This window comes from Chiloscyllium plagiosum, chromosome 9, assembly GCF_004010195.1.
Source record: "Chiloscyllium plagiosum isolate BGI_BamShark_2017 chromosome 9, ASM401019v2, whole genome shotgun sequence".
In the NCBI taxonomy this organism is placed as follows: domain Eukaryota; kingdom Metazoa; phylum Chordata; class Chondrichthyes; order Orectolobiformes; family Hemiscylliidae; genus Chiloscyllium; species Chiloscyllium plagiosum.
Genome location: NC_057718.1, coordinates 45,706,061 through 45,734,054, shown reverse-complemented (window position 1 = coordinate 45,734,054; position 27,994 = coordinate 45,706,061). Strand labels below are relative to the sequence as shown.

Sequence of the window (27,994 nt, the reverse complement as noted above, 5' to 3'; positions counted from 1 at the left end):
TTTAACTTCTTTCATAGTCTTTGTAGTTAAACCCTACTGCACATGTTAATCTGCTGCTTTCTTTTCTATTTACCATTATACTTGCTGTCATTTTCCCCTTCTCCCCACCCCCAATTCATTCATTTAAGGTCCTAATGGCCACCCTATTTATTCTTTTCGCTGGAACACTGGATTCAGATTGGTTCAGGTGGAGACGATCCCAATGGTACAGATCCCTTCTGTTACAAAACTGATGCGATTGCCTCCTTTAGCTACATGTTAACTTCCCTAATTTTCTTATCCTGTCTTACTGCAACTGTATAAGGTGCTGGTAAGACCACATTTGCAGTTCTGTGAGCAGTTTTGGTCCCCTTATTTAAGGAAACATATCATTTCATTGGAGACAGTTTAGAGGATGATGATCCCTGGTATGGAGGGATTGGCTAATGAATAAAGGCTCAACAGGTTGGGACTCTACTTGCTGGAGTTTAGAAGAAAGAAGGATGATCCCATTGAAACATACAGAATCCTTAAGGGGCTTGACAAGCTAAATGCTGAGATGTTGTTTCCCTTAATGGGAACAGTTTAGGACCAAGATCCACAGTCTCCGAATAAAGGGGTGCCAATTTAAGACTGAGGTAAGGAGGGAATACTTCTGAGGGTTGGACGCTTTTGGAACTCCTTGCCACAGAGAGCTGTGGGGGATATAGGCCTTGTGTATATTTAAGGTTCAGAGAGAGAGAGAGAGAGAGATCCTTTATCAGTAAGGGAATCCAGGGTTACAGGGAAAAGGATTTGAGGAATATTGGATCAGCAATGATCCTATTGAATAGCCATCTCCTGTTCCTATTTCTTATGGTCTTAGAAAAGCCTCTTTGGAAGCTGTTCGAAGAGGTGGCCCTAAACATAGGATCAGCAAGCAGAGTATCAGTCGTCTCATTGTGTTTGGGGAACACTTATGGAGTTCAGGTTTCACAGGTCATTGCTGACATCTGTAGCCTCCGGGAACAGGACCCCCTTCCCAGTGCACCAGATAGAATAACATTTCCAATCTTTGTTGTGATGCTAGTCACTTGCTCCCATTCTTGAAGAAGGATGTCTCACTGCATTCCTTCACATATCTGAGCAGGAATCTAGGGAAAAGTGCAATACCCAACAATCTGCTTTCCCAGATCTTTCCTCCATTTCTGCCATTGCCACATCAGGTCCATGAGTAGGTAAGCCATTTTGACCCTGTTGCAGCCCCTTTTAATTAGGACTTTTTCCTTTCACAGATCCAGTCCAAGATTTCATCTGTCTTCTCTGTTCAAAAGAATGATAGTAATGCCTGCACTCAGTTAGGAACCATAGCAAAATCTGCCAGAAATGCTGGTGGGTTTACGATCTGCTGATGGTCTGATGTTTTAGCAGAAACAATGTTGTGAAATTTCAGTGCAGTTTGTGATTTGAAAAGCAGAGGAGGGCAAAGGACCCATGATATGACTCTCTTTTAAGTATTTCTTGTAGCATTTATAATGTTTTCTTTTTTTCCTCTTATTCAAATATTGGAAGATAGAATTCTTCAAAGTGAAAATTCATCTAGACTTTCTTTTATCTTGTGCTCAGAACAAAATAAAACTCTATAATTGAATGGATAAGATTGTCATTTTTTAAGGGACCATGTCCAATAGCTACCAAGCACAACTTACATTTGTCAGAAATTAAAAATCTAAATTACTTGCTTATTCTTGCACATAATTGCAATTGCTTATCATTGAACAGATGATCGAGCAATCACTACTTTGTTCAAAAGCCTTATGAAAATCTCATGAAGTGGTGTATCCTGGGGAGGATGTTCCAACATATTCCTATTTTGTGCCCTGGAGTTTCTTAACTTCAAGAACCCAGTGCTTGTTTCCAACAACATCATAAAGACCAAATGAATAATTGTGATGAGCAATCAGTACAGACTTAGACAACTACAGAGAGACCATAAATTCTGAGTTCCATCAATTCTTCTGTCTTTTAGTGAGGTCATTGCTGATATAATTCCCAATGCCACTTTCCTGCCTTTTTTTCCCATAACTCTTCATTCCATTGTTGATTAAGTATCTGGTTACCTAAGCTTTGCATATTCTTAATGATCCAGCTTCTACAGCCCTTTCTGATAAAGAATTCCACAGATTGACTTCTCTGAGAGATTAAATTCCTCCTCATCGATCTTACATGGCTATCTCCTTTCTCTGTAATTATACCTTCTGAATTCAACTTTCCCACATCTACACAAGCCCCTTAAGAATCTTAAATGTTTCAATAAGTTCTCACTTCATTCTTCTAAACTCCAGGCCCAACCTACTCAACCTTTCCTCATAAGACCGTCCCTCCAAACACAGGATCAACTGAGAGGCCCTTATCTGAACAGCTGCCAATGTCAACATATCTAAGGAAAGGTAAGAGGACCAAAACTGTTCACACTATTCTGTGTGGTCTGACTAGACAACTGGTATAGTATTAGCAAGACTTTCCTATTTTTACACTCCTTTCCTTTTTTGAAGTAAAGGTTAGCAATCCATTTGCCTTTCCAGTTAGTCATTGAATTTGGATGCTAGCTTTTTGTGATTCCTGCATGAGGACCCCAAATATTGTGCTGTAGCCTTCTGCATTCTTTCTCTATTTAAATAATCTCTTCCTCTTTCTACCAAATGCATACCCTCACAGTTTCCCGCATTGTATTCCATGAGCCAAGTTCTTTCCCACTTATGTCACCTGTTTATATTCTTCGTAAATTCTCTGTCATCCTCGCCATTTGCTTTCTCGCTTGGTTTTGTTAATCACTAACCTGTGATGGTGATTTCACCTGTTACCCAAGTCATTAATATATAATATATCCCCAGCATTGATCCCTGTAGCATTCCACTGATTACTGGTTCACATCCTGAAAAGATCCTCCCTTATCAGAACTCTCTAGCATCTATTTCTTGGCCCATCCCTTATCAATGCTAATATAACCCTGAAACCATAGGCTCTTATTAAGTAGTTTTATTTGTGATACCTTATTGTGTGCCTTTTGGAAATCCAAATATATTACAACTACTGGTTTCCTTTTATCCGGTTTGTTACTTACTAAAAGAATTTCAGGCATGACAAGCAATGATTTAAGATTTGGCAAAGTTCTGCCCTGGCAATAATTTGGTTATGCAACCAGGCATCTTGAAGAAAGTACTGCTTTTTAATTTTCTGAAATCAGAGCCTTCCTGATGACCATTGACAATATTTGAAAAGAGCACCACTTTCCCTGTGTCAAAACATATGCCCGGTATCAGAAAAAAATACATGAACTAATCTCACTAAGTTGTTCAAACCTACCTTCTACACCATGACCTCCTTTATAATTATGATGTATCTTCTTATTATGTACTTGCCCAGTTGGCAATGTGGCATGACATAGACTTCAGAGGATCTGGTCATTCTATATGTAACCAATCCTAATACACTCACCTGAGGACAGCAATCTCCGTAGCTATAGTTTCTCTTGCCCCAGTATTTTCAGAGCTGATGCTTACTGTCATTTGTACATATTGTAATTAGAACAAGATGGATCTTGTTGACTATGACTAGCAGTGAGCTACAAGAATCAGTGCTGGGTCTACTGTTTTCCATCAGTTACGTAAATGATTTGGATGTGAACATAGGAGATATGGTTAGTAAGTTTGAAGATGACGCCAAAATACGAGGTGTAGTGAATGGACAATGAAGAAGGCTACCTCTGAGCACAAAGGGATCTTGATCAAATGTGTTAATGGGTCAAGGACTGGCAAATGGAGTTTAATTTAGATGGAATTTAATGGTGCACTTTGGAAAGGCAAATCAGGGATGGACTTGTACTCTTAATGGTGAAGTCCAGGAGATTGTTGCTGAACAAAGAGATCTTGAGGTGTATGTTCATAGTTCCTTGAAAGTGGAGTCACAGATAGGACAGTGAAGAAGGTGTTTGGTATAGAACATAGAACTGTACAGCACAGAACAGGCCCTTCAGCCCATGATGTTGTGCCGACCACTGATCCGCATGTATGCACCCTCAAATTTCTGTGACTTTAAGCATGTCCAGTAGTCTCTTAAATGTCCCCAAAATGACCTTGCTTCCACAACAGCTGCTGGCAACGTATTCCATGCTCTCACAACTCTTTGTAAAGAATCCGCCTCTGACATCCCCGCTATACTTTCCTCCAACTAGCTTAAAACTATGACCCCTTGTGTTAGTCATTTCTGACCTGGGAAATAGTCTGTGGCTATCGACTCTATCTATGCCTCTCATTATCTTGTATACCTCAATTAGGTCCCCTCTCCTCCTCCTTTTCTCCAATGAAAAAGTCCGAGGTTGATGCTTGCCTTTATTGGTTAGTCCATTGAGTATAGAAGTTGGGAGGTTATGTTGTGGCTGTACAGAAAATTAGTTAGGCCACTTTTGGAATACTGTATGCAATTCTGGCCTCCCTGCTATAGGAAGGATGTTGTGAAACTTGAAAGGGTTCAGAAAAAATATACAAGGATGTTGCCAGTATTGGAGAGTTTGAATAGTCTGGGCTTATTTCCCCTAGAGAGTCCGAGGCTGAAAGGTGACCTTTTAGAGGTTTATAATATGATGAGGGGTGTGGATGGGGTATTTTTCCCAGGGTGAGGGAGTCCAAAACTAGAGGCATAGGTTTAAGGTGAGAGAGAGAAGATTTGAAAGAGCCCCGGGGCAACTTTTTCACGCAGATGTTGGTTCATGTATAGAACGAGCTGCCAGAGGAAGTAGTGGATACTGATACAATTACAACATTGTGAGGCACCTGGATGGAAATGTGAATAGAAAAGGTTTAGCGGGATATGGGTCAACTGTTGGCAAATGGGACTAGATTTATTAAGGATAATTGGTCAGCATGGACACATTGGATCAAATAATCTGTTTTCATGCTGTACAACTCTTTGACCACAAGAACCTTGATAGGGGTTATTAATCTGGGCCAATCAGGAAGCCCTAGCTGACTGATATAAACAGGGCATAATTGAATAAGGATTCGTGCACTTTGTGTCTCTGTGTCTCGCACCTGCACACACACACGCACATGCACACACGTGCTGGGGAAAACAAAACAGAATTTCCCCTAAAAGGAAAAAAAGAAAATAAACTGGGCATTTTGAATCTTCTCAGCCCAGGGGACTGACTTTGAGCTGGCTGCCTACAGTTAATGTACTGTGTACAACTAAGTAGAGGATGATTTGGTGACGGGATACCAGCCTCTCTGCAGTTATTTCAGTACAGTTATGTAATGGTACTGAGCAACTGTTAACATGAGTTCCAATGGATTGCTGCTGGGCTTCTCTATGCAGGAGGCTAAGGGCATGTTTTTACAATGCCTATTAATCTGTTTCAACATTGGAAATTGGTCTTCTGTAATTCTTCAGAATGCATTTACCTCCTGTTACTATGGTTAAGCATTCTCAAGCCAATTGAAACTATTTATGCTTTCACAGTAGAAATGTGAGCACAAATCCTCTTTATTACCATCGGGCAGGTTTCTTTTGTGTGTGAAATTCTGGTCTTTATGACCCAATTCTCAATTGCAGATTTTGCCAGATACTCAGTCGAGATACGAAAAGACATTGCTTTTTGATATAATGTTGCAAAAGCTGGCAATATATAACTGAGTATTTGGTTCTTTCCAATGATCCAACCATCTTCTAATGCAGGCTGTAAGGAAACAATTGCTTCCTTCGTACGATGTGATTACTTTAGCAGAAGATCCATTAGGATCTCAGTATATTACTAGTAGAAGATAACATACTGGGATTTCTTCCTACTGCATCCCCTACCACCACTACATCTATCACTATAGCTTTATTTACTAATTGCTGGTGCCTTCCTCCGCACTTCTGTGTTCACATCCGCTTTGATCCTGCTGAATAATGGAGCAAGTTCAAGCAGTCAAGTGACCTACTTCTGTTCCTACTCTGTATATACAGTCAGTTCTATTCTCATGCAATTCTGTATTATAAGAAAATCGTGTAACAGCAGCACCATTTAAATAAATTGGGCTGGAATCTCATTATAACCAGCACACACTTTGAACGTTTGCGCTATTGAAGCAGTGTCCCCAATTCATCAATTGAGTTATAGCGAATTCGTGTTAACAAGACACTCGTTACTGCAGAACGACCTGAACATCATTCTCAACATTTTTTGCACATGTATGCATGTGCCGAAGTGCGCTTTCCTTCTGTATATAGCATTGCTACTTTGTTATGTACCATATTGTGAGTGGTATTGCAGTCTCTGTCAAACGAATCCACCGTTGCCTCATGTAATTGGAATACATCAGATGTGCAAATCCAGCTGATACTTGTTATTTATTGCTGCCCTATTACATGAGAGTTTTGCACGTCAAGATAAGATTGGTAAGATTTGAAATTGCAATTGTGTTCTCATGGATGTTCCTTCCTGCAGTACATTTCTTCTGGAAACTGTATGTGAAATGTAGAGTTTCGTTACTTTTGAGTCAAAATTTGCTATAACCACACTAATGCTTTTTTCTGTATTTTGGTAATACTTTCTATGGATGTATCTTTACATAAACTTCCCTTGTACATATGTTTCTCTGTTGCAGTGCATAATGTTCATGCTTTACCTTTTTACTGCTCTTTAGACATGTTTATCTTTTCTGAATTCACAGCCAGTAGAGAGGAGTTTGTTATCTCTGCCAGAGATGTGCTTCTGTATTTATTATTTTCCTGAATATTATATGTAGTAAAGCACCTTAAATTTCATCCTGATCCTAATGTGTTTCACCTCTATATACACCATGCCCAGACTCTTGCTGAAACAGTTTGTTTTTGTGTGAACCATTATTTTGTATTAGATAGTCAAAGGTTCAGACTTGTTGAATTAAAAAGGGATCAAGTATCTCATTAGCTGCTTCAGAAGCATGAAAAGCCCCTTATTACCAGAGCAGTGGTTGGTTGTTACTACTTCATTACGAGTTATGACTTTACTTCACACACTGGACACTTTAGGAAACAGTAATTTTGTTTGCAGTCAAAAAATTTGAGTACATCAAATATTTTCTGTTTTTAATAAATTGAGAAATGCCTCTGTTATTAATCAGTTTGAGCCATTTTGAATTTTAATGGGAAAAGAAACGCAAAAGGCAATTTACAGGTTTCAGTTGCCATTGCCAGGAATAAACCACAGTAGTTGTAATGACCTGGTAATAAAAGATTGTGCACATCCTCCAAGGATGTTAATGAATTCTGAAAATGGAAACAATCCAAATTGAAGCTGGTTCCATATCAGTATAGTTTAATTTATAAATTTAATATTCACACACATTTCCTATTGGCATGACTCAGCCGAGAGATTGGACTGTATAGTCCCCTGTTTTCAGGTGTTAAGCAGGCTCTCACAAAATGAAAAACCACACGCGCGCGTGCACACAAGTCTGTTGCCTGCCCTATTGGGTAAACTGAACAAGTGAAATCGTTTACCAAACCTTAACCCCTGCTTGAGGGCCCCATTGCAGGACAGTTTTGTGCCTGAGGGATCTCAGCAAAATAGTAGGCCCCACTCAGAAATAACTGCAATAATCAAAATAAGTTATTTATCTCTAGATATTGAGGTAAGAGATTCTTGATTGCAAATTACAATGTCAGCAGTCCTCCCCAGCCCTAGGAGTTCCACACTTACCCTCAGCCAGCCGAAGATTTCCCCACATTCAGTTTTCAATTTCATTGATCGCTGCTGCGCCCTGCCCACTCATGCTGTCAGTTATCCCAATTAATGACAATTCATCCTTCCTGCCAACCCTGTGAACCACTGTCTCCATTCCCAGAGTCTTTTTCAAATTTACTTATTCAGTGGATGTGGGCATTGCTGGCTGAACCAGCATTTATCTCTGATCCCAAATGGACCTTAACGTAGTGGCTGTCTGCATTCTTGAACCTCTGCCACACGTTTCATGCAGGTTAATACATATGCTTTTAGAGTGGGAGTTGCAGGATTTCGACCCATGTCCAAGTCAGAATGGTCAGTGGGTTAGTGAGGAGTTTGCAGGTGATTATGTTCCCATGTACCTTTTGTCCTTGTGCTTCTAGATGCTAATGGTCATGTATTTGGAAGTTGCTATCTTAGGAGCCTTGGTGAATTACTGCAGTGCGTCTTGTAGGTGGTGTGACTGTACATGGGTGGTGGACAGAGTGAATGTTTCAAGTAGCAGTCAAGTGGGCTACTTTATCCTAGATGGTGTCAAGCTTCTTGACTGTTGTTGGAGCTGCAGTCACCCAAGAAATGAGATATCACATGCCGAATGTGCTTTGGTTCAGTGAAAACAGAAGGTGAATTGCTCTTGTAGATACTGCGTTTATACAAAGATACCAGAACCAAGAGCAGGAGTGGCCTCAGCTTCACTTTCCTGCTGCTCTCCATAAGCCTGTCTCCCCTTCAAACTTACTCAACCACCATGCTCTTGGGTAGTGAATTCCACAGGTTCACAACCTTTTTGAGAGAAGTAATTTCTCTTCATCTCTGTTTTAAATTGGCTATCCCTTATTGTAAAAGTATGACCTCACTTTCTAGATTGCCCCACAACAGGAAACATTCTCTGTGTGTGCCTACTTTATTGATCATTTTGCATCCTGTTTACATCAGTCATATCTCCTTTCATTCTTCTGCACTCTTTTTTAAAAAAAAGTATAAGACCATAAGATTTAGAAACTGATTTAGGCCATTTGGCTCATTGGGTGTACTCCACCACTTGATTGTGGCTGATCTGTTTCTCAACCCTGTCCTGCCTTCTCCCCTTTTGATCCCTTTGCAAATCAAGAACCTATCTATCTCAAATACACTCAAGGACTTGGTCTCCACAGCCTTCTGTGGCAGCAAGTTATGCAGATTTGCCATACTTTTGGATGAAGAAATTCCTCCTTAAAACCATTCTAAAAGGTTGTTCCTTCCTTCTGAGGATGTACAAACGAGAGTTCTAGTCTGTCCTACTAGTGGACATGCATCTTCTCCACGTCCACTCTATCCAGGTCTCTGTGTTCTGAGAGTTTCAATGGGATTCCTTTCTCATCCTTCTAAACTCTAAGAAATGAAGTTTTCTCTCTGATTCCTGTTTTACTAGAGCTCCTTGCTCCCACACAGTCAAATTTAACCTTGCTTTCAAGGGAAGTCACTGTAGTAAAAGATTTTTGTCCATATTTAAGCCAAGGCTGTAATAAGGTCAGGAGCTGAGTGGTCCTGGCTAAACATAAACATTGAGCAGGTTGTTGCTAAGCAAGTGCTGTTTGAGAGCTGTGTAGATGACACCTTCCATCACTTTTTTTTTTCTGATGATCAAGAGTAGACTGATGGGAAGTAATTTGTCAGGTTAGAAATCCTTTTGTTTTTGTGGACAGGACATAACTGGGTGATTTTCCAGAAGCACGGTGATTGCCAGTCTTGTAACTGTATTGGAACAGCCTGGTTTAGAGCATAGGTCTTCAATAATATAGTCATTTGTTGATTCCTGTTGTTTAGCGCACAAGTACGTCTGTGTTTTAGATTCATCAGGTTGACTTTTCATTTTTAGACATGTCTGGTCCTCCTCCTGGCATGCTATCCTGTACTCCATTTTTTAAAAGTTTTATGTTTAGCCAGGATTGATTCCCTCGATTGATGGTAATGGTGGAATGGGGATATGCCAGGCCAGGCTGTGAGGTTGCAGATTGTGTTGAAATACAATTCTGCTATTTCTAATGGCCCACAGGACTTCATGATGTTGATGCCTTAAGTTTCTAGATTTGGTTGAAGTCTATCGCATTTGGCACAGTGGTCGTGCCACGCAACACAATAGAAGATGTTAGTGTGAAGCCACAAGAGCAATCACTGCACACAGTCCTTATCAATATTGTCTTGGACAGATGCATCTGTGGCAGGTGTTTCTGTGAAGGCAAGGTAAAGTCTGGTTTTTCCCTCGTTTTGATTCCTTCACCACCTAGTGCAGACCAGTCTAGTCTTCCGAATTAACAGCTCAGTGAGTAGAGCTGTTGCTTTTGAGCCACTCTTTGTGATGGGACCCTGAAACATCCAACCTGGAACACATTCTTCACTCTGTGCTTCCTGCAACATTGTGGCATACTGATCCTAGCTGAAGAAAGATGGTGCATGAGTATCAAAAGCAAGTTTCCTTGTCCAAGTTTGACCTGATGCGATGAGGCCTCATAGCATCCAGAGTTAATATTAAGGACTCCCAAGATATCACCTCATTGTATGCAAATGGTAGGCTACTGCAGAAAATACGGAGATATGGCATTGAGGGTGAGTTGGAGGTTTGGATTAGGAATTGGCTGGATGCAGAGTTAATATTAAGGACTCCCAAGATATCACCTCATTGTATGCAAATATGTCGCTGCATCTTTTATCTGTCCTGTCAGTGAGACAGAGGATTGTCATATTTATGGAATCATACCTTAAAAGATAATGTCAGTCTTTGCAATTTGGCACTACTCCTTGGATGTTAACGCAGAGAACCTTGTAGTGCCCTAGTTGATGCCAACTTCTTTGAGACTTTTTATGACACCACTTTGGTGTCTACGCCAGACAACATGGGTTGATACGACAATGGTTTCTTTTAATGCCAGAGGTTTGTTTTGGAACTTAGATTCCACTATTTATGGGATTTGAGCTCAGGTCCTAGAGCATTAACCTAATCGCTGGATACTGCCACACCATTGCTTCCGCTTGCATTCTTTTCTCGGAGTACATCAATTAAGTGTAGCTGCAATGCTAACTGTGATCCAGTCTTTTTTTTTAAGCTAACCTTCTAGTACCCCTATTCAAATGAGTCCAAGGCCTGATACCTGAAGCTGCTTGGTCCTCTTCACTCAAACATGATCTCTCTAAAATTTGTTAATGTCACATTATGCAGTTTATCAACCTTTTCCTGTTAGAAATGGTGAACCATCAATTTATAAGAGGCTTTGTATATGCTTTAAATTAAGGGGGAGTAGATATAGGACTGATGTTAGGGGTAGGTTCTTCACTCAGCGAGTCGTTAGTTCATGGAATGCCCTGCCAGTAACAGTGGTGGACTCTCCCTCTTTATGGGCATTTAAGAGGGCATTGGATAGGTATATGGAGGATAGTGGGGTAGTGTAGTTTAGGTGGGCTTGGATCGGCGCAACATCGAGGGCCCAAGGGCCTGTACTGCGCTGTATTCTTCTATGTTCTATGTTCTATGTTCTATAAATATGTCGCTGCATCTTTTATCTGTCTTGTCAGTGAGACAGAGGATTGTCATATTTATGGAATCATACCTTAAAAGCTAATGTCAGTCTTTGCAATTTGGCACTACTCCTTGGATGTTAACGCAGAGAACCTTGTAGTGCCCTAGTTGATGCCAACTTCTTTGAGACTTTTTAGGACACCACTTTGGTGTCTACGCCAGACAACATGGGTTGATACGACAATGGTTTCTTTTAATGCCAGAGGTTTGTTTTGGAACTTAGATTCCACTATTTATGGGATTTGAGCTCAGGTCCTAGAGCATTAACCTAATCGCTGGATACTGCCACACCATTGCTTCCGCTTGCATTCTTTTCTCGGAGTACATCAATTAAGTGTAGCTGCAATGCTAACTGTGATCCAGTCTTTTTTTTTAAGCTAACCTTCTAGTACCCCTATTCAAATGAGTCCAAGGCCTGATACCTGAAGCTGCTTGGTCCTCTTCACTCAAACATGATCTCTCTAAAATTTGTTAATGTCACATTATGCAGTTTATCAACCTTTTCCTGTTAGAAATGGTGAACCATCAATTTATAAGAGGCTTTGTATATGTGAATGCTGTCCCCATGTCTTTAGTATCACTATTTGAAAGTGAATAATATAAAAAAACTATGAAAGTATGAGATACTTGGTATCCTCCCATCTACATTTCGGCCCCAGTGATGTTTGAATACTGGAGGCCTTTTCTCTGGCTTTTGCAAGAGGGTAGAATTCTCACATAATAGGCCTTGAATGTTTTCAGGCAATCATGTTGATTCAAGTCTTGGGTCCACAGTTCATGGCAGCATTCTTGAATCCTTGCACAAGCTGTGGCTGCCACCAAATTGTTTAATTTCCCTTTCACCAATCTTTCTTTGTGCCAACTGTCTACTTGTCCAGAGGCGGTGGTGAGAATCATGAATGGTGGCTAAGCGTGTCACTTACATAAAGTGTATATATAGACCTACATCAGTATATTCTCCAACATTGAGACTAGCCCCTGGAAAAAGAAGTGGGGTAGAACCAGAGTATATTCCTACCTGAACAGCTTCTGCCTGAAGGGAGGGTTAATCTAGTAGCAATTAAAGCAAGATGCAAGACAAACAGCAGCAACTTGCTCTGGGAATAAAGTGGCCAACATACATGACTTACTTCCAACAGTGCTTTTTTTTAATGCTGGACTATAAGACTGGAATTCCTGAGGCAAACTTCCACTAGAGGTGGAGAAATAAGATCCTGCGAGTGCTTGGTGCTAAGAACCATTGGCACGATTACCTCATTTATTCTTATTTCTCACTGACAAGTCTTTTTTTTTTCAGAGGTGAAGGCTTTAGATAGGTGGCCTCAGCAGTTCCTTTTTCCAAGTTGTCTGTCTCTGCAACCAACTGTAAGCAATAGGAAAGAGAACAATAAGAAAGCAGAAGTGAGAAATTAAAAGTGCTGGGAGAAATATTTTAAATAAAGGCAACTAGTGAGTTAAAAAGAATGAAGGACTTGGAAACTGCATGACGCATAGATACAAAAAATGCAGAAGTTTTGAAGTGGGTATTTAATGGTATTAATCATGATTCTTGGTTGGGGGTGGGGGGGTGGTGAAGAAAAAATGTGGTCCATTCAGTAATTGATATACACCACACTTGGTCTGCTGCTCCAAATGTTAGACTGCTATCTTATATTTAGCAAAGTTTAAGAAGGGACATTTGGAGTATTGGCAGGATTGCTTACATTTAAAATTGATGTCCATTTGGCATAATTGGCAAATTGAGGCTGCCTGTTTTGTTTCTGATATAGGGATAATAATGAGGTCACCATGTATCAGAATTTGGTTGTGGCATTTGGGTTTTATATGAATGTAGATTTTCTTAGCTTTGAACTTCTTAGAGATAGAATCAACAAGAAATAATAGCACAAGTCAAGCTACTCTACTCAGTGACACCAAATATAATGAAATGTGTCATTCACTTATTGCATTACTGACCATGGGGAAAGACTAAATGCCATATGATTTGTTAAAGCTTTTTACAAGAGTGATTTGTTGCATGTTGCTCCATATGCTAGACGCTCAATCTCACAACTTGGGCCAGAATTTTATGTGTCCCTCCATGGGAGTTGAATTAAAGGCAGGGGGAGCATAGAATTGTAACAGTAGTGCTCACCTATCCCCATTGTAATTTTACCAGCAGTGGGGAATGTCCTGGTGACAAAACAGAAGAGAACCAATTTGGGATCAAACTCACACTCTACTTCAACTCCTTCGACCTCAGGAATATTGGTGGAATTGAACAGAGACACATAGAAACAAAAGGTTAGCTTCTGTTTTGTGTACATCATTAGGGGAAATTTTGATTCATTCAAGATTCAGTGTTGGATATGTATTTGGTAATCCAAGTCCAGAAGTGACACATATACCTCTACATTTTGAGCACCTGAAATGAAGGATAGAGAAAAAGGTGAGCTATTCTTCTGTAAACTGAGCAAAGACAGATGAAAGGCTGGGAAAATCAGCTGGCATTTTCATAAAAGTGGTGTCTGACTTAGAAGTAAGAAGGGAAAAGATGATGGGGAATGGAGCAGTTCTGTGCGATGACTCCTCCAGTGTTATCATTTGCCATGGCAATATCTCTTCCTCCTGTCTAATACCAATGAAAAGGATGGTCTAATTATATTTAATCAACCTGATCAGACATGTCATCATACATCTTTTGGGGCAGGTGGGACTTGAAGCCAGACCTTCAGGGCCTGAAGACCCTCCTAACAAAGAGTAAGGGAGGTTTGAACTCTGGATCTCCAATTATTTATTTACTGTACTCATTAAGAATCAGAACAAAAAATATGTGACATATCTAGGGGGAAAATGGGACTTTAAGCCAGATCTTTTCTCCTGAGATAAGATAGGACAGTACCATCACATCAAGAGACCCTTAACAGCATGGTCTATTCTGATTGCCCTGCTGAAATTATCTTAATGAGGCTCTAGCAAAAATGTAACATCCTACCTGGGACAACATGCAAAGGTGTATGCAGCATTTGCCCACCCTCCTGGCTGCCCACATGTAAGGGTGATTGAATTTTGGGTCATACTGTCTGTTATAATGCCTAGAAAATGGCATCTTAACCCATAATGCCGTTTGCACTAGCTGCAGAATAGTTTCCTCAAAGCTGACCATCTGTTTTTATTGTGAAGGGGTTAAACTACGGATTGACTCCAGCTAGATTCTAATTGCAATTTAGTGGTTTTAGGTTGGTGTATCTCATTCACTTTCAGGGGCTGTGCCAGCCTAAGGCAGCTGAGCACTGAGCATAATTGAGCTCCAGGACATCAGTTTTATTTAAAGTGGCAATACAAAAAAGCTTTAATTAGGAAAAACATACAATCAGCAGCAGGTTTGATGCTCTCTTTAATTGTGAAGAAAGTGCACAAATGTTATGTCATAAGACAAAATGTAAAGACAACCTCAGGATACTTTTGAACGGTTTTTCTGATGATGATAACTATTGTTGCCTTTTTTTTTAGATTTTATGCAATATTTCAAACCTATAGGTCATGGAAATTATATGCCACCACCTTGCATAGGAACAAAAACCCACTTAATCATTAGTAATCTGATGGCTAGTTCAGTTTTGAGACAACTTTGCAGTCTACTTGTGTTTTCTATGTACTCTCTCTTCATATTTCATTGTGGATGTATACCAATAAGTGAGAAGTGAATGCACTACAGAGAAACCAGCTGAAGGATATTGTGGCTTTGCTGTGGGCAATATTACATGCACTATTATGATGAGCATTTTTCTTATACATACTTAACTGTTTATCTGCACCTTTGTAAACTGATGAATCACATATTGTAAGATGTTGGTAATCCAGTAAAGATAAATTATTTTGTTACTGTAAAGAAGTGTGCCAGATTGCATCAACTCCTGCAGCTATCAATGGTTGACTTGTTTAAGCCAGTGTTTACTTATTATATTTAGCAGACAGTTGAGCCACTTCAGAATCTTACTGTATAGCTGTCAATTGAAATAAATGAAACTTGGCAGAAAAGTTCTCCTGTGAGTTGGATCTGTGGAATTTAGAGTTGGTGGAAATTACAGACACACAGTTTCTGGCATGGAACATGTAGTGTGCCATGTAGTTCAGGGCACTACTGTGGTCTGGACACTTTCACACTGGGCAGATTATGATGCTAACAGCTTAATTTGAAACACATTCTTCTAGTTTGTAGTACATAAGACCGTCAACATCATGTCCTGACCATTTTCTGTTGAACATGTGTTCAGGATCCTTTAGTTAGTGTTAAAGGTCCAGTTATCCACCTTGCTGGTTAGGTGATTTTGACTTGTATTTACTTTAGAAAATTTGTGGAAGTACTGTGATATACTCTTAGAGAAGTTTTGGTCAGATCTGTTAGATTCTGAAGGAAGTGTTGCTACATCCTGACAGTGAGGTCAGAACAGTTTTATGCCCTGTGCAGAAAGCCTGCTGGAGTTATGGTTGCAGTTTCGTATGGCCTACAACACAGCAAATACCTGGAACACAGGCTGCACAGAGGGGAAGCTGTGTACAGCGGGAGATGGGGGAGGGCTCTCTGGAGACGACCTTGCCCACAAACATTCTCAACTAAACCAGGAGCAATGTTAGAGGTGCCTATGATTCAACAAGGAAATAGTCATTGAGCTATTCCGCCTCTAGTAGAATGTAGCAATGTATAACAGAGGGCAAGAATCTAACTGTCAGAATGAAGAACACCTTTGTGCTGAGCTTGTATAGAAGCAGATCTTTGCAGGTGGAAGCAGGTGATGGGCCAGCTTTTTCTGGTTTGCTGTTCAGTGCTACACAGAAAAGGACAGAAGCTCTGCATGGTAGAGGAGCAATCTACCAGAAGGAAGCAAGAAGAGTGGACATGTGGTTTTGCCAGGGTAGCAAGATATCAATAATGCAGAGAGCCATCTGCTGGCCCCATATGTAAATGAGAAGAGTCACTGGAAGTACAAGGGCTACCATACCATCAACATGCAGTTGATGTGTGACCATATCGCTGCCTGCTATCCTGGCCTCTGTTATAATGCCTTCTGGGATCTTTGGGCCGCCAAGATGATCCAGAGGTGAGTGTTTGGGGACTAGGGATATCTCTGCACACAGCATAAGATTTTGCCATGCAACTGCAGTGGTGACGCAACAATTCTGGTAATCTGCTGGAGGACAGCATGCTGGCCTATAGGAGAATGTGTATACATTTTTGAGCATTGAGATCCACAGTTAGCAGAGCAGCAATGTTTTTGAGGTGGTACAGCAGCAAACTAGAGCTCATTATCTTTTTATTGGAGCACTGAGATGTTGGGTGCTTTTTTGCCTGTGCTGTTCTGGAAACTGAAATTAGTCACCGTTACACACATTCCATCATGGCTAGATCCTTTGGTAGTTGACCACTATTTTTATGTTGGAAAGGATGGAGTCAAAGCTGCATGTGAAGCCTTGTGCAAAGTTAGAATTCAATCATTCCATGCTCCTTGATAGAGACAGGATTATTAGCTGGCCTGCCAAACACCAAGTTTCTAAACTGACAACATGTCATTGAATCCTCTCCTTTATGCCACTTCTTCAAAGTCCTCAACTATCCCATTTAGCAGAATTCATCTGTAGCACAGTCTTTTGGTGCATGCTGTGTCATTTTTCCCAGCCTCACTCATGCCTGATGGGTTACCCTATACAGATCCTGACCCTGATTCTGCCATGCTATAAGATGAGAGTTGGGTCAGTAGGGAGGTGATGGCCCAGTGGTATTATCACTAGTCTATTAATCCAGAAACTCAGCTAATGTTCTGGAGATCTGTGTTCCAATCCCACCACAGCAGGTGATGAAATTTTAATTCAGTAAAATAAATCTGGCATCCTATCCTACTGATGACCATGAAACCATTGTTGATTTGTCAGAAAAGTCCATTTGGCTTGGCCAAACAAATCACTCAGTTTATCAATTGCTATGAAGTCAGTTTGAAGAAATGAAACCAGACAGACAATCTGCCATTGACCATCAGAAAAGACAACAGCAGAAAAAGCCCTGTCACCCCTGCAAAGTGCTCCTTACTAACATCTGGGAGCTAGTGCCAAAATTAGGAGAGCTGACTCACATTAATCAACAACCTGGCATTATCTTTAAAGTAGAACAGTTCAACACCACCACCATCGTCCCTGGATGCATCATGTCCCACCAGCAGGACAGACCCAAAAAAGGTGGCAGCACAGTTGTATGCAGGAAGGAGTTGCCATGGGCATCCTCAACATTGAATCCAGACCCTACAAAGTCTCATTGGCAGATTTCCTTGCCCATGCTTAAACTGAAGCAATTACTACATACCATCCTACCTCAGCTGATTAATCAATGTGTCTCCATGTTGAACAACACTCTGAGGGTGGTACAAGCAGAAAATGTACTCTGGGGTGGGGGAGGATTTCATTGTCTACTGATCAATATGGTTGGGTCCTAAAGGACAGCTGCTAGGCTGGATGAGTGGTGAGGAAACTAACAAGAGGAAAAAACTTGACCTCATTCTTACCAGTCTGCTGGCTGAAGGTGCATCTGTCCATGACCAGATCAGTAAGAGTGACCACCACATAGTCCTTAGTGGTGATGAAGTCCAGCATTCACATTGAGAATATCATCCATTCTGTATTGTGGCATTGTTACCATGCTAAATGGATCCATGAGGTGCTGTGAGCGATCATCAGCAGAATTTCACTCCAGCACAATCTTCAACCTCAGCCTGGCCTACCTGCCACTTAACTATTCCATCAAGCTAGGGGATCAACCTTGCTTTAATGGTTCGTGCAGGATGGCATGATGGGAGCAGCATTGGGCAACAAATCGTTGGAGGCATTGGATATTGCAAACACCTGAACCCCCCCCCCAAGGGCGTGGAGTCCACCTACAGCATGTCGACTACACAAGAGGACACTTCTTGAGGGCATCTACAGATGCCCATGTTCCAGAAATGAATAAAAAAATGTAATTGAGCTGGTGGCTGAAATTGGTCTGTCAAGCAAGTACTTCTTCCTGAGAAGTCTGTATCAGCTCTCACCCTTTCTCCTGTATCTACAGTAGGTGTCTAGGTGCAGTTCTCTGATATCTCAAATAATAAATGCTGTAGGGCTGTGAATTGGGATGAGTTGGAAGGCATAATGTCATGACACCATATCCAACTTCCATCACTTCATGCCAGATTGCAGGTGAAAGTGGAACAAGATCTGAAAGGAAGGAGTTAGACAGGAACACATCATCATCTTGAATGTTCTTGGATGCTGAGCTCTTCCACAGCCATCCCAGTAATGCAGAGCACTATTCAGGTGATGCAAGCATCCTCCTCTGGTTCCTCGACTCTCTGGTTTTTGAACTTCCTTACCCTGTAAGAGAGGGGGAAGAATGTGTAGGATTATTTGGATGAAATGCTTGTCATGGCTAAATTACTGGAAGTACAGAACAACCTTGATTATCTGAATGAGGTGGGCAGGAAGTATTTTGTTCAGATAACTGATTGTTCGGTTGACTGATAACGTTTTTATGGGACCTTGAGTTCTTGTTTGGATAATCTGAAATTTGGATTATTGATGTTTGCATAACTGATTTTTGTATTTGGAAGTGGTGAGAGATGGATGGAAGCTGGTTATATTGAAAGATGTGTGTGAAGTAGAATATCTGAATGTTAGCCTTGTCCAGACTGCCAGAGGATTTTTGATAGGCCAGTGAAGAAATGTGGTGCAGTGAGCAGTGTGTGAAGTTAAAGCTTTCGTAGGTGTTTCGTATGAATTGTACTTTGAAGAGGCATTTACTGATCTTGATCGCCCATGTGAAGTCATTAAACTTCTTTATGGTATAATCTGGCTCTCCGGCACAACTCCAGGAATTGAATTATCTGGCCAACTACTCCTGTTCCCTTTCAGGGTTTGCTGTCAGTGCTTTCAGAACTCCTGTGAAAACATTTTCCTGTCATGTCCATTTGATATCCTGTAATAATGCCCCCAGCACCATATTGGAAACGTCAGGAGATCCGTGTCTTCTCTGATTTAATTTGGAGTGCTTCTCCTTCCAACCAATTCCTGCCCAGGCAACAGAACTATCCTTATAATAAGTGCAGCTCCTCATTTTAATTGCAGCATATGTCAGTCACGTACACAGCTTAGCTCATGATGAACATTCAATTCAGCCAGTAGTATCCATTGTGTTTGCTGAACTCTATAATCATGCAAATGAGGAGGCACCATGATATTTGTATATTACCTGCCTAGATGTGACTCAACATGGGCTAACCACAAATGAAGACACTAAAAACCAATTACAGGATCTATTGGCTTAACATTCCACTACCCATCTTAAGTGGCAGACAAGACGATGGGGAGCATCATCAGGTGAACACCACCTAACTCCGATTTGTGGAAAAGAGTCAGTCCTAAACGTTTACACTTCCTTTGTGGTAGCAAACCATTACCACTATTAGTTTTGTAATATGTACCTCTGAAAATCAGATTACTTATATCTCAATCATCTGCACTAAATTGCACTTACGATCAGTCTTCCCATTTAATGTCTTTATCTATATTCTACTATCCTCCTTATTATTACTGTCAACTTTTATATCTTCTGAAAACTTCTAAATTATTCACTCTGTCTTCCAAATGAAGTATTTTTATATTTAACAAGAAAATCATTAGTCTTTGTTTTGATCACTGGGGAATCTCACTGCATACTTATGTTAGAAAACTTTGTTCAACTTTGTCCTTCAGTCTATTTTCAAAATGTAGAAGTGCTGGTATTGGACTGGAGTGGACAAAGTTTAAAATCACACCAGGATGAAATGCTTGTCATGGCTGAATTACTGGGTACAGAACAACCTTGATTATCTGAACGAGGTGGGCGGGAAGTATTTTGTTCAGATAACTGATAGTTCGGTTGACTGATAACGTTTTTATGGGACCTTGAGTTCCTGTTTGGATAATCTGAAATTTGGATTATTGATGTTTGCATAACTGATGTTTGTATTTGGAAGTGGTGAGGGATGGAAGCTGGTTATATTGAAAGGTGTGTGTGAAGTAGAATATTGGTGTTTTACACCAGGTTATAGTCCAAGCACAGTACTAGCTCTCGGAGTGCTGCTCCTTCATCGAATAACTAATGGGGCTGGTTTCTTATGATCCTGTCCCACCAGTTACCGGATGAAGGAGCAATGCTCTGAAGGCTAATGCTTCCAAATAAACTGTTGGACTACAACCTGGTGTTGTATGATTTTTAATTATTTTCAAAATGTAATTGTGGTTCTAGCAACCATATTAATCAGAAATGAGATCCACTTCGAATTGTACAAACATATGATGTAGCAAACTTTAGTTTCATATTTATGGTTAATACTTACATTTTGACAATTTAATGCGTTCACAATTATGATTGTTCCAGTACTAAAATCCATTGGCACAGCTCTAAACTGGATTTTAAAATGTTGATAAATCCTAGAAATCTGGTATCTCAATATCCACACATTAAAGGAAAGATTGTTTGTAATTATTACTTAGTCATCTTTGTTATTCAGTTTTAGTGATAGGTAAGATGGGGTTGATCAGAAAGAGATGGAGTCAAAATTTAGAAGCTAGTACAATATATTCCTATGTGAAAAGTGAGACTAGTTGCAGATATAAGTTTCTTTTGCCTTTTTTGTAAAAACATTAGATATTGGCCTTGGACGTATGTTTTTGAGATCCTTCCCTAGACTTGTACTTTTTTCAGTCTGACAAAATTTTGTGTTTAATTATTATTAAAACATGTTTAGAAAAGCATTTTCCTGAAATCGGTTTCAACATTTGAATATGTAATGCAATGTTCTGAATCTTTATTTGAATAGTGAACTCAAGTAAAGTTGGCAAATAATCATCATAGTTATTTAACCTTTTCAGTGCTATATTTAAGGTATTGGTTACTGTGGTAGTGTAAAGCAACTGTTCTGCCTTATAAATCATAGGGTTTATCAGGCAAGCATGTTTGAATCTTAGGAAGTGCTCTATTTAGGAGAGGAAAAGTACAACACCAAGCTGCTGTGTCTGTTCTTTTTAGACAATTGCAAAGAAATGTGGGGGAATAGAGGAACTCAGGTCATAAGGTTGACTTTGAGTTGTTAGCAATTGAGAAGCTTTTGCTCTTTTAAGTTGGCTTGAATGTTAGTATTTTGCTAACAATTCAAGGGTCCATCTAGGACTTCAACCTATGTTGTGATTCATCATTTGTGAGCTCTGTATGAAATTTTTGACAGGTTGTTTAACTGTTATATTTTTTCTCACCTGACACCTTGTTATTGAGTAATTAATCCTCCAATCTGAAAGAGGACGATGGCAGAGTTTTTAAATGAGGAAAACATTTATTTTTGCACCAAACAAGAGATGCTAAGGATGTAGCAACCCACCTTCACTCAACCACCATCCTTAAACCTTTTCCTTTTCAAACATGTCTTCAAATCCTTGGATATGTCATCAGCTCCACATCAATTTCTCCTGCAACTCCTTTGTTTGAATCACTTTGATCTGGATACTTTAATTTGTAGATATTTGTAATTATGGAGACCCTCCAAATGGGGAGTCAGTTTTCCATGTAGTCTAATGACTGCCTCATCACTGATCTTCCGAATTCCTCCTCTGCCTCTGATTTATCTGATGCCAGTCTGATAGCCATTCTTTACTGAGCCTTATTTCTTATAGGCAAGATTTGGAAGACCAAAAGTGTTGTTTTTAGCTGCGACTTCAAACTTCATGTCACACCATCAATTTCATTCTTTGCCCTAACACCCAGGCCAAAATCTTTAGCAATGAGGTTGTTGGTGGCAGAACTAGAAGTACCTGGCACTTCACTCATAAGCAGGCTAACTTGTGGCCAGCCATTTAATCAGTTCACAGTAGTGAAGCACAGTAGGTCATGCAGCAGGGGATGTAGGAAGTCAATGAGCCTGCCACTACCTCATATGATTGAAAGCTCCAGCTGCTCCACTTCAGGAAGTGGCGTGGAGGGCTGTGCTGAGGTGCTGAGATGGAGATGGTTGAGAGCACCAAGTCTTGGAAGTGATGATCACCAACAATCTGTCCTGGTCCACCCACATTGATGCGGCATGTCCACAAGGATTCTTATCAATTTTTATAGATGTATCACAGAAAGCATCCTATCTGGTTGTATCATAGCATGATATGGCAGCTACTCTTCCCAAGATTGCAAGAAACTATGGAGCCATGAACACAGCCCAGTCCATCACATAAACCAGCCTTCCATCCACGAACTTGATCAATACTTCCCGTTGCCTCCGGGAAACAATCTATAAAATTAAAGGCACCTCCCACCCTGGTTAAACTCTCTGCCACCCTCTTCTGTCAGACAGAGAATTTTGAATACAAGTTGAATAAAAGTTTGAATAGAGGTATGAATAGATTCAAGAACAGCTTTTTCCCCACTGTTATCAGATTTGAATGGACCTCTCAAATGTTAATGTTGATCTCTCTTCTCTGCATCTTTTCAACGGCTGTAACAGAGTATTCTGCACTCTGTTCTGCTACCCTGCTACACTTTGTATCGTGCAATCTGCCTGTATTGCACTCAAAACAACACTTGCCACGTGTACTGAGACAGGTTGACTTACTGTTTTCACTCTATCAGTTATATTTAAAAGGCACTTAGGCACATTCCCTGTAAGCCTTTAGTGTCAGTTTTGCTTTCTGAGGAATTCTTGGGAACTGCAATGGTCATCCTCCTCTCTGCCTGCCATTGGGTTCCCTGGAACTGCTGCCACCACCTCTCCACCTGAGATCTGCATTCCTGGAACTTTAAGCCATCATGCTGCTTCCTTGATCAATCACCTTTCTGACTTTTCCTCCTTCACTTTTGACTCATGCTCCATCACCTTAACCTGCTTTATGTTCTGTCACCCATTACCCTCTACCCTCAACCTAACATCCTGTATCATCTCTGTCCTTAGAAACCTTGATCTCTCCGCAATCATGCTTGGCCTAGCATCTTTTGATGTTGACCTTCCCTATATAGTGCAGCTTCCTCTGTCTAACCATGGTGAGAAGTCTTCAAATTGTTGCCTCTTTCCCATGCTGTGTTCCTCCCTCAGTAAGCCATGCCCCATTTCTCTTTGACTGCCAGAACCTGATTTCACTTATCAGTGCTTCCTGTCCAATAGATTTTTAAAAAAATACTCCTGTAACAAGAAACTACCAGCAGGTAGACTGCATCATCTGCGTGCCATGTTTATGCAGAAATTTCCTGTTTGCTGATTATACAATTGAAAAAGCACACTGAATTTTGGGGAGGTTAAAATCTTGTAGTGCATTGGCAGTGTCCCTGAGCCAGAAAGTCCTAGTTTAAGCCCCATCTGCCCCAGAGCATATCCTGGTATGTCTGAATAATTTTTTTTAATATAAAAAAAATTCAGGCAAAGTTGTCATTTAATGAATAATATGCAAGTATATTAAAAATATCTTCAGCAGAAGCACAAGCAATTTCACCCTGCTGTTAGGAAAGCAGACTATTGGTCTCTTGCACAATTAAGTGCACCCCCCCCCCCCCGTCTTGTCTCTTAGAATCTTGAGAAATTTTCAAGAACGTCGTCACAGTACACATGCTGTTTGGCACCAAGTTTAGTTTCCATGAAAATATCACTTTCATTACGAGGACTATTTGCTGCAGCTCTACCCAACTCAATCTGGTACTGAGACCCTCCTTCCTGTTCTTGGCCTTTCTAGATATGATAGTTTCCTCTGCGGTTCAAACCTCCATGCTGTGTTGATCAACTAAAGCTAAATCTACTGATAGCACATTTCAATTTTCGTCAATGCCTCAAATTAAATATTTGTTTCTTGACCACTTCTCTGAATGTTTTCCCTGGTACTACATCTCTTGATCCTTGTCTGTCTAAAGAATGTTTGATTTGTTTTTTCTGCATTGTGTTTTATGATACAGGATTTGGGTGATATGTTGATTGTTGTGCAATATTCCTTTGGTAGTTTGAAAATATCCACCCTGATATTTTGAATAACAAAATTTGTTTCTTCTAAGCATCATATAACTGCCACACCACCTGTATCATTACCTGTACAATGATACAAATAACAGACAAACTTGCTTATTATTACAATCAGAAGCTGCTCTGCTCTGTATCCATTTCAAAACTGCTTTTCAGTTCAAAATGGGCTAGCAATGTTTATAGGGCACATTGCTGTGTTGCAGAGAGTGATGGATAAAAGCCCTTTAATGTTTTAGCAGCATGTAGATGTTTTATTTCCTTCACCCCAACCTCAATGTTATTTATTGACACTTTTGAAGAAGTCCCTTTTTGGTAAATGGACTTCTGGAATGTTTGTTGGGGAAGTAATGATTTGTGCGGAGACTGACACTGATTAATTGCATCCTCTTCTTTTCAAATAATTATGATGAGTGGATGATGTATTAATTTAAATTGGCTATTTGGAATGCCTCTTTTTAGTTATTTTGACATTAGAATTTAAAGAAATTGCTGATCTTGTTGAAATGAATGCAAGTCAAACAAAATATGCTTTTCTGATTGACAAGTATTAGTCACAGAAAGAACATATGAAATATTAAACGTAGCAGATTCAGCAAATTGTACAATTGCCAAATTTAGAAACATCAAAGATATATTTCACCTTGTACTATACTCTGGGAATGAATAAGATTTCTCTTAAGATCTTCCGATGTTGATTTTGTTCTGTCAGTGCTTTCCAAATCTTTTCACATTCACTGATGTGCACCCTCTCACTCCACTCCTACCACAATCTCTCCTCCCCCTCCTTAACACATACACATTTCTCCTCACTCTCTTCCATCCCCCAACTCCCCACACACTTTTCTTTCCACCCAAGTCCCATCACACTCACTACTTTTCTCCTCATTCTTCCCTTCAGAGTCCTTTCTATTCTCCCCACACTTGCGCCCTCTCCCATCTTGCCCCACTCCTCCCTGCTCTTGGTCTCCCCTCTCTTCCTAACCTCCTCTGTGTGACCGCTGTCTCCTCTCTGCACCTTCATCCTGCGCTCTCTTGCCCTTGCTCTGTCTCGCCCTCCCTCCATCCCTCTCAGCTATGGCAAGAAGACATTTGATCAGCTTTCCTGCTTTTGTCCCAATTTACATCCAGTATAAGAGTGATCTTTGGCCTTCCCCATCCTACTCTAATTGAGGCCCTTAAGTATTCAACTAATAACTCACTCATTCAAAGGTCTCTGCCATCAGTGGAAGGAATTAACACAGCAGTGACCGGATAGAGATGGGTTCCCCTGTCAGAGGAATTTGATTCCTGATCGAGGTGCCTGCCTCTGGGAAGTGGGAGGCCTGCTGACAGCCTTTGCTGTGAACCACGCTGCCCACCGCCCACAACCATCTTCCCACTATTGCATCTGACCCGAGATCTAGTGACAGTCCTAGCCTTTGGGTGGGTGTCGTTCTGATTGCAGCCACAGCCATAGCATCTCTGGTAAAGCTGCCGGCCTCTAACTGGCCAGACCTTCCGGCAAAGAGGTGACATCGAGCTCTCGCTAGCTGTCCAACTGGATGCTGAGACTCCAATCCCCTTTGCAAAATTCCATCCACAGACTTAATTTCTAAGCCTTACTGAACCAAAGCAGAACATAATTTATAATTGTGGTTTTTCTTTCTACATAATTTACTGCTCATTTCTTCTGGGTTTTTTTCTCTTCTTTTTGTGGGATTTGATAACTTGCAGGTGCTTACCAGATCCAGTAATTCATTTGTGGGCAAAGACGTCAAGTAAGATGTTACCCTCTTCTTGGGATACTGTTTGAGATGAATATGACTTCACCGCTGAAGTATAGCACATAATTGTTCTTGCTCTCAATAGCCGTGTCTTCAAATGTATCAGAGTTCAGAGGAACCTCTGGGAAATAAGTTTTTTTTTGTTGGCTGGGAAAGTCTCATCTTTCTCCCAGAATAGTTGAAGGCTGTTCTGTCATGCTTTACTACTTACAACATTTTTTTCTCTTACTTTATAAAGTTTGAGTGGCTTGTGTGGAATGCTATGATCTTTTGTGCTTTGAAAGATTCTCCTTGCGTGGTGTAGCATGGATGTGTCTTTTGAATTGAAAGTTTTGGATTTGTCTTAGGGTATCATGTGTCTGACCTTATCAGTTACTCCATTTAATGTTTGAGAAAAAGTCTCAAGTCTTTGTGTTTGTCTGTTTTGCCTCCCTCAATTGCTGCAGTGAAAAGAGTGTCCCTTTTAATACACTGCTGAGAGGCCATCTCCGCTCTGACCTACCCTGTGGCTCTTCTGAAAATTGTTCTTGGGTGAGTGGACGAGTTCACAGTGAGAATGGAATTACACAGGGGCAGTCACATACAGTATCAAAAACATTCTTTCACTTCCTTTAAATGATGTATTGGTTATTTTGGTTGCTGCTGCTGTTGCTGTGTCCCGAAAGGCACAGCCATTTAACAAACATGAATACCAGCAGGAGAGCTCAACCAGCAATAGCTTCTCCCTTGCTTTGACCTACCCCAAAGGCCTTCATAATTAATCGTCCTTCAGAGATGGGAGAAGTTCAAAGACTGAATGTGGTATATCTATTGTCTGACATTCAGTTCTCCTTACCCACAGCTCTGTCAGCTCAGTTCTTTCTTCATTCCGGAGAGGATTATCAATTGGAGCAAAGACTTGGTTCTTCAAACAGCTGCTGGGGGTCACAGCCTACAGTGAAGCACGTATTTCTGCTAACAATAAAGTTAAAATGCAGGTGCCCATAGTTCAAAAGCAAAGGTGTAAGGATTTCAGTGAGCAAACTGAGTTTAAAAAAAAGACAGTGCACTGACAAAGCACAAATTATTCTCTGAATAACCTTTTTACGTTTTATGCCTGCTTACATTGTAATAGCCCTTTCAAATTGTACATAACATTGATTATTTGAATGACATTTAGAAAGCAATAGTCTATCAAAGAGAATTCATAAGGCATTTCCAATATTCTTTTAAATGTTTTGCGTAAAGTTACCAACTGCAGTGATTGATCTGTGACTTCTGTTTGTCAGCTGCAGTACTCAGTCAGCAGACCTTTCGTTGTATCGAACTTAATGCAGTGTGACCAGGATCAAGATGTAGCAATAGAATTGCAGTGTGCAAGGTGCAGACTCTGTATTTTTGTCAGTAACATTCAATGTTGGGAAAGTGCATCAGGATTGGTTGCTAGTTTTGAGCACTACTAGGTGTAGAAGGGAGGTCAGTTAGCTCAGTTAGCTGGATGGCTGGTTTGCAATGCAGAGTGATGTCAGCTGTGCAGGTTTAATCCTAACACTGGCTGAGGTAACCATGAATGTCCCTCCTTGTTAACTTTGCCATCTCCTCAAGCATGGTGACCCTTGGGTTAAACCACCACCAATTGTCTGTCTCTAATGAGAAAGGAACCTGTGATTCGGTAGGACTATTGTAACTTAACCCTTGAGGCTATTAAGGCTTATGGATTGAATACTTGAACAGGTAAAATGTTGTGGGGAAGACACAACAGAATAGGATTAGTTGGAAATGTCTTGAAAGTGAAATTGCAGGTCGACAGGGTAGTGAAGGTGTTTGACATGCTTGTCTTTATTGGTCAATGCATTGAATGTCATTTTGCAGCTGTACAGGACATTGATTGATTAGGTCACTTTTGGAGTACTGTGTGCAATTCTGGTCTCCCTCCTATAGGAAAGATGTAATTAAACTTGAAAAGGTT

General features: G+C 40.5%; 1 protein-coding gene across 7 annotated transcripts in view; it reads left to right on the top strand.

The window, feature by feature from the left end:
- prox1a (prospero homeobox 1a) overlaps positions 1-27,994 on the top strand; it is a 139,126-nt gene that overhangs the window by 58,368 nt on the left and 52,764 nt on the right. Inside the window, exon 5 of one of the 7 annotated variants that reach the window (XM_043695842.1) lies at positions 13,417-13,531. The exons of the other annotated variants lie outside the window; for them this stretch is intronic. Within the exon in view, the coding sequence (XP_043551777.1) occupies positions 13,417-13,437 (21 nt within the window). The 3' untranslated portion in view covers positions 13,438-13,531. Of the gene's footprint in view, positions 1-13,416; positions 13,532-27,994 lie in introns of those variants that run through there. 7 annotated transcript variants of the gene reach the window in all.